The sequence below is a fragment of the Danaus plexippus genome, chromosome 10 (assembly GCF_018135715.1).
Source record: "Danaus plexippus chromosome 10, MEX_DaPlex, whole genome shotgun sequence".
Taxonomy (NCBI): Eukaryota; Metazoa; Arthropoda; class Insecta; order Lepidoptera; family Nymphalidae; genus Danaus; species Danaus plexippus.
The window spans coordinates 567,897-575,312 of record NC_083543.1 but is presented as its reverse complement, the minus strand read 5'-3'; the positions used below and the strand labels follow the sequence as shown (position 1 = coordinate 575,312).

The window sequence follows — 7,416 nt, the reverse complement described above, 5'->3', positions numbered from 1 at the left end:
TCTTTTAACGATTTCTTTAAATAGTTTATGCTGTTTATTAAAAACACTACATATAAAGTGTATATAATCCATTAGTTAAGCGATTTTTCGTGTAATTGTATGTGAGAGGCGTTAATATTAAAATATTTAGTTATTAGAGAGGATCGCGAATAATTTTATAAAAGTTGACTGACTTGGTCAGAGTTTAAACTCCTGATAAAGGTTATTCAAGCTTAAAAGCCTTTGCATCGAATCCGGTTCCTGCAAGCCAAAAGGCGCTTGTCACATAAGTTTATGAAAAAACTGTGTCAAACCTCTCAGTGACGCCTTATCTTTGTGTAATAAAAGCCTAGATTGTAAGACATGACTATATATATATATAAAACTTTAAAATGATTACTATTAGTTTAGGATAAACATTATATTTGTAATCATATGTAATCTTGTAATAAATGACAAAAATAAATTGTTAAAATGGTTCTTAAATCTCTAACATAGCTTCGCAATATCATCATTAGTTTTAACGAAATTGGTTAAAACAAACATACAATATAAGTCTAATGAGAATTAAATAATCGTATATATATAATAAAAAAGTTCAAAAGCTCCAAGTGACATACAAAACATCCTGTAAGTAGCTGATGTAGTTATGAAGCGCTTTTCACTTCACCCCTATCTTTACATTTGGCCTTGTTACATAATAGTCTATATAAGAATCACACACTTCTTAGATAATTTAAATTTGGAATATATTATAACAAAAATTATTGATATTAAATAATATTCATTTCATAATAATGAGCACACAGTCTGGGAAAGTCTGCGTTATGTAATATTAGGAGCAGCGACCTTACAGAATCCTTGTTCGAGATTATGTTTAACATTAGACGCGGTTCAAAAACCTATAGTTTTATTCGTTTCTAATGCATTTGATAATGTATATGTTTATTTCTGTATTTTAATATTCGATTACATGTTAATTTATTATATATCGCTGTCTTTATTATTTGTTATGTTTTATCAAAATATATTTATGTAACGTCTTATTACGTAAATTATAATTCCAATTAAACGTTGAGAATATTTTTTGTTTAAATTAAACTACTTTCTTGAGCATATTTCTTCAAAAATTATGGTTGTATTAAATTCTCCAAATAAAAAAATTAAATGTATTTATAAAAAAATGATTACTTCATTTTGAGGCCACTTCATTATTTCATTAGTTGTATTTTTTTCATGAACTGTTTAAGCCCGTGAATAATAATTATATTTTATAAGAAAATATAAAAAGTTACCTAAAGTATCTGTTCATAAGAAATTTATTGTATTGAGTTCGGGTTGAAAGGAGACTAACATTATAAGAAAAAATGGTCAAGAATCAATGTATGAATAAGTTGTATTTCTTAACGGAATCCTAATGACCGAGCAGGACATATATTCTATGTTAAAGCAGATCGCTGACTTGAGATGCTTCTAAGTTCAAATGTCACAATACGTCCTTGCTGTGCGACCTGGCTCACTATAAATAGCAGCATCTTCAACTGAGGAGTATCATTCGTTGGACTGCTTTGCAATAACCCACAACAACCTTTCAACATGAAATCGGTACGTTGACGGTCGAAGATAAATTATTTTCGGATTGTCGGAAAAGGGGTTCTGAGGTGCTAAGTAATGAATATTCTTCCAGTTCATTGTTCTCGCCCTGTTCGTGGCCGCGGCCGTCGCTGCTCCCGCCGCACCTCTCAGCCCTGATGCTGCCGCAGAGATCGTTGAATTCGACAACGACAACATCGGAGTCGGAGGCTACCGTTACAGGTGAGACTTACATGGAAAACTATCACATCAGCTGCCTTGATTACGTACACGCGTTGAATCATGTCACGTTTTATTTTTATAGCACCAAGTGTTTAATATTTTCCCACATTAATCAGTCGTGTACCAAAATTGCTAAATTCATTCGGTAATTTCAGAGTGAGAACCTCCAACGGCATTCTCTCCGAAGAAGACGGTCAGCTGGTGGATGTCGGTTCTGAGGACGAGGGTATTTCAGTCCGTGGTCAATTCTCCTACGTCGGCCCCGACGGTGTCAACTACCTGGTGGAATACGTCGCCGACAAGAACGGTTTCCGGCCCGTCGGCAAACATCTTCCCCAGAACGCTTAAATCGTTAACACCTTATCCAATCTCTAGTCCAAAAATACTCATTCCCTAACCTTCTTACCCTCTTTAAAGATCATTTAAGCGATCTGTGATACCGTTCTGATTTTGTATATTTGTTAATAAACATTACATTATAATAATTTACATAGGATTTTTATTGTTTTTACCCTAAATCAAACTCTCAAAATAAAAGTTAAAGACATTCATAATATTGGAGGATATATGAGTCATAAAAAATATACTTTAATTATTAATTGACAACTGTTTCTTTCAAAATTAGGATAAACGTTTTTAGAATGAGAATGTAATAAAAAAAAGAATCTATATAATAAGATAATTTGATGTTGCAATTTATAACACTGCATATGAATATTTTTCCGCTTATTAGTGCTCACTTAGTCCGCTATGTAAATTAGTGACCTTCTTAACCAATCCCATCACAATATCGCTATGAATTAAATGTCATCCGAGGAATCCTCAATTCTGTAATTTAAGTTGCTTATGCAGCGGTCTTTAGTAAAGTGACGTAATGCATACATACAATATGTCAGCACGTACTCTATGTAGGTACAACGAATAATAACAAAAAAATAGTATGTGCATCTGTATGTATATATGAAGAAGCGACATGCAAATTTATACAAATTGTTTGCAAAAATTATCAATAAATGGAAAAAACTGTGTAACTATTACTAATTTTCGTTTAAGTTTATCTATGATTAAAGATGAATTTTCTTGTGGATGTAAATTTAAAGAACGTATGTAATGAACCCAGGAATTCTGAAATAAGTATATATATGTAGCTCTTTGAGAATCCGGTAATGTCATATTTTGAATGCATTTAAATTTTGTCGTACCTACTGGCAAAATGATAAATAATGTACTGAAGTATAGATGCGCTGTATATACGGTTTGTACATATAAAAAAAAAGAAGTGTGAATGCGTCTTGGTTGAATTAGCTTAACTACTTGTTGCGGGAATAAAGTCTATAGAATAGAGAAATAAATAAATATGCTCTGAAAGTAAGCAACGCCGCATGAAACGTCGACATGTCGACATGTGGAATAACGTCAGAAACATACTCGTATACGTAACAAACGCTCAGACGTTATTAATATTAATCACCTAACAATCGACGTCTTTAGATTGTCTGCAGATCGATATTCGACCTTTTCTTTAATAACCTCTCGCCCTTAACCTTGTTGTGTAAGTGTTACGTATCGCGAGGCAGCGTTCCGATCGACCCACACAACAATGAAGTTAGATTTAAAAGTTTTATTCATAGTTTCTAAATAGTGAAGAAAATTAAGTTTATATTTAAAATAATTTATGGTCAAAATTCTAGACTACATAATATGTATATACTATATAGTTTGTCTTCTACTGGTTATATTAGTCTTTATAAATAACAACTGAACATTTCCTTTTAAAATTAGCTGTTGAGGTGTGATGTGCTACGTACAGGTTATAATCAAGTTCCTTTTACGACCTTATTATAATTACGACACTCTGATATCTCGTAAAGGCAAAGACGAAAGGTGACTTAGGAGTGTATAGAATATGTGATACCATGTATGTGTTATTGCTTTGAATGTGTGATATTACTGCAGTAACTTACAGTTCAATAGTGTTGTCTTTTTTTATATTAATGATTTAAAAATATCTTAGATGCTTTGAAAACCGAAATAAAAACATACAATAATCTTAATCTTAATATTCATACATGAAGCGAAAACATTTTAAAAGAACCGAACGAACGGTTGAATGTGGAATTTGACAAAGTCCAACCTTATATAGAAAAAAAATAGGGCACAAAGCAATATTTTCACATAAAATGTATTAGAGATGTGGTATTTAGGCTAGGCACACAGACTGCCATGACCTTGACACACACATGACGTTTCCTCAATGGCGGTATTGTCACTAGATGTCAAACATATTGGTATTTTATTTTCCGTATATCGAACATATGACATCTTCTGATATTCAACACAACTTTTAGATATGATCTTTAATATAAAGTAGGACTTTATATATTAAGATTGACTGGTATAATTGTATCGGGATTTTAATAACATTAATTTGAGCTGTTTCGTCATATATGTTCGTAGCTATTTTAAGATTATTGCTATTTTCATGAGATACATGACATGAACAACTTCACTACACATTAAGGGTTAAAAATATTTTTTTTAACAATAAGCTTTTCGGATATTTTTTTGTTAAATAATAATAATTGTTGTTTTGAAAACATAGTTCCTTAGTATGGTCATTTTAGCAAAAAGGTTGTACAGATTATAATAGTTATAGAAATCATCTAGTAAGTCTTTTTATCAAGTTTTACCTTTTGTGAAACAGCTTTTTTGGTTGTACCTATTTTTAAGATCATATCATTTACTACTTAAATATATTAACATTAAATAACATATAATTTTCTAGGCATTTAACTAAAGTCAATTTGTTATACGTTAAATGAGAAATTTCTGTTAAATAAATAAAACAATGAAACCTATCCAAATGATCTTATATGTATGTATAATAAATTATAATGCGACATCTTATGACAATCAAAACGACGTAACATTCGGTTGATTTGACATTAAATGATCGGAGTGTAGGATTTTGTAGATCATCTGAAACGTCTTCTTATTTATTGAGTTATTCAAGGATTTTTTTAATGTCAAGACAATAAATTTTAATAAATTCAAAACTAGGTTTCAATAGTAAGCCTTAAGACCACACTAACTGTATTAAAATGATATTTTTCTTAATATAAAATGGATAGTGCTTGACTACTATTCTACTTAATGGTGAAATGAAGCTGGAGGTGGTAAATCACAATCCTAGTAGTAGGTGTAGGTCAGAGAATGTAATATAGATTATCAGAAATTAGTTTTGACTGCTTTGGCTGGGAACAAAAAAACTCTACTTTCAGAATGCTGAACTGCATTCAAGAAAAGATTTCACTACCATCCTTTCGTAGGACTAGCAGATGGGTTACAAAAAACCTTTGTAGTTTTAACATCTCTAAATTGTGCGGTTTCAAGCAACTTTCCTGAAAAAATACACCGGTTGATGGTGCAAATCCGAATGCATGTGCCAAATAAAATTATGCTAGTATGTAGGAAATACATTATCCTTCGCCTAAAGAGTCATAACAGTGGCAGTCTTCACTCATAAAGGGAAGCAAAACTATAAAAATAAAATCACGTCTCGTATCAATCCGCTGACATCTACCACCATATTCACCTTTCAATAATTTTAAATATTTGGTAACAAGCATGTTAGTTTTAAAAACCTTCAACAACAGGAGAACATAGTATGAATTTAATATCAGTTTTCTGAGTTTTTTATTACCGTCTTAAATACAAAACATGAAATGTACATCAAGTCCAGCACAGTTCAGCATCGGTATGAAGAGTCACTTAACAGAATTTTGGCCATAAGAAAGTGAATGTCAAGGTCGGACGTGACAACATTGACGTAGTGTTACTCATATTCTCACTTATTACTAAGAGTTTTTTGTATATAATTTTCCATTTTCTAAGAACATCAAATTAAATATAGTGGTATATAGTCATTATTTTATCCAAAAAGACAGAGAGAGTTGTGAAGATAGTGTATATTTTAAATGAAGTTGAAGACTGCGTAGTGTTTACAGAAGATTATATTTTTCCGAGTTGCACGTTTTAATATAAAAAAAACTAATGGTTTTATAAAAAATACCTACATATCACTATGTTCAAAAACTTGTAGGAGGCTGGCTTTTTTATTTATAGCATTATAGTTTATAGGAATGGGACTGAACTTTTTATATGAGAATCTCAATTTCTGTTTGATTCATGGTATGGTTATGCAAAATAACAATCGCAAGTGAGAATAATGAAAATGTTAACAATTATTCACAACTCTATCAAAAACACCGCAGTCGAATAAGAATACACAAATAATTACAATACATAAATTGTAAATATTATTAACATATCAATGTATTTAAGTTACCAATAGTTCATGTATTGTATTCTTTTGCGTTTTAAATATATAAATCATACAATTCAACATTCTAAGTCGTCTTATTACATACGGAGCGTTGAAATTTTTTTATTCATAAATCTTAACGCATTATAGAATTAACGTAGGCTTTTTAAATAGAAAAGGCAAAGGCTTCGCATGTATACTGACGATGTAAAGTTGGAATAAGCATTAAGTTACCCGAATATTGTAGAAATTATTTTCTAAACCAGAATAAAATTGAATTAATAAAAAATATATCAATTTGTAAATGTTTAAGATGTAAAATAGAGTCAAGGAGATGTATTTTTTTTATCGTTTTATAGCAGTAGAAGTAACATAAAGATACGTCAGGACTTATTGAGACATGCACTAAATAATAATGCTCAGCAAGATGATTTATAAAGGTCAGATTTATATCATTAGTGTTAAATTTGCGTGCATCAAAATTATAGGCGAAAAACGAATCCAAATATATGCAAACAAGGTTTACTAGGTGGTATATAAACGTGTGAGAGTTATGTTGATATCACAGTCACCGGCACAGCTTTGTTCTCACAAAACCTAAAAAACAAAAAACAATATAAAATGAAATCTGTAAGTGTCCAAATTAAAGCAGTCTTTAAAATGTAATAGAACATTTGTAGCAGTTTTGTCAATTGGAATCAACTACTTAGAATACTTGCATTTTATTTGTAATTTAACAGTGTAATCTTATTTTAGTTTATCTTTAGGAGTTACTAACTGAAAATAATATATCATATTATTTTCAGTTCATTGTATTCGTTCTGTTCGTGGCCGCAGCCGTCGCCGTCCCTGTGTACGACGCCTCGGCAGACAAAGCCGCCAGCGTGGTCAGGTTCGACCTAAACAACATCGGAGTCAACGGTTACGACTTCGCGTGAGTTCAGAACAATATTTAAAAGATGTTTTTAAAGCTTTAAATTGAAGTCTTAAAAACTAATTATCATTCTTTGTGCTTTTTAGCTACGAGACCAGTGACGGTAAGGTTGCCTCTGAGGTTGCCGAGCTGAAGAACGCCGGATTAGAGAACGAGGGTCTTGAAGTGCGTGGTTTCTTCAGCTATCCTGGTGTTGATGGCAAGATTTACCGCGTAGACTACGTCGCCAACGACAAGGGCTTCCAACCATCAGCTGCCCATCTCCCCGCCTAAACAAACCAAAACTAATTAGGCTATGTAGGTTTTGTTGACTGTCTTTTTGTTGAAATTGTAAACAAGTTAAATACATGTTTTCTTATTCCTA

General features: G+C 31.5%; 2 protein-coding genes across 2 annotated transcripts; both read left to right on the top strand.

Annotated features, from left to right (window-relative positions):
• Window positions 1-1,440: 1,440 nt before the first annotated feature.
• LOC116766934 (flexible cuticle protein 12-like) lies at window positions 1,441-2,283 on the top strand. Its single transcript, XM_061521562.1, has 3 exons — window positions 1,441-1,584; window positions 1,667-1,794; window positions 1,950-2,283. The coding sequence occupies exons 1-3, from the start codon at window positions 1,576-1,578 to the stop codon at window positions 2,140-2,142; spliced, it is 330 nt and encodes a 109-aa protein (XP_061377546.1). The 5' UTR covers window positions 1,441-1,575; the 3' UTR covers window positions 2,143-2,283.
• Window positions 2,284-6,674: 4,391 nt separating this feature from the next.
• LOC116766909 (flexible cuticle protein 12-like) lies at window positions 6,675-7,416 on the top strand. The gene is made up of 3 exons (XM_032657053.2): window positions 6,675-6,748; window positions 6,925-7,052; window positions 7,139-7,416. Exons 1-3 carry the CDS (start codon window positions 6,740-6,742, stop codon window positions 7,323-7,325), a joined length of 324 nt encoding a protein of 107 aa, XP_032512944.2. The 5' UTR covers window positions 6,675-6,739; the 3' UTR covers window positions 7,326-7,416.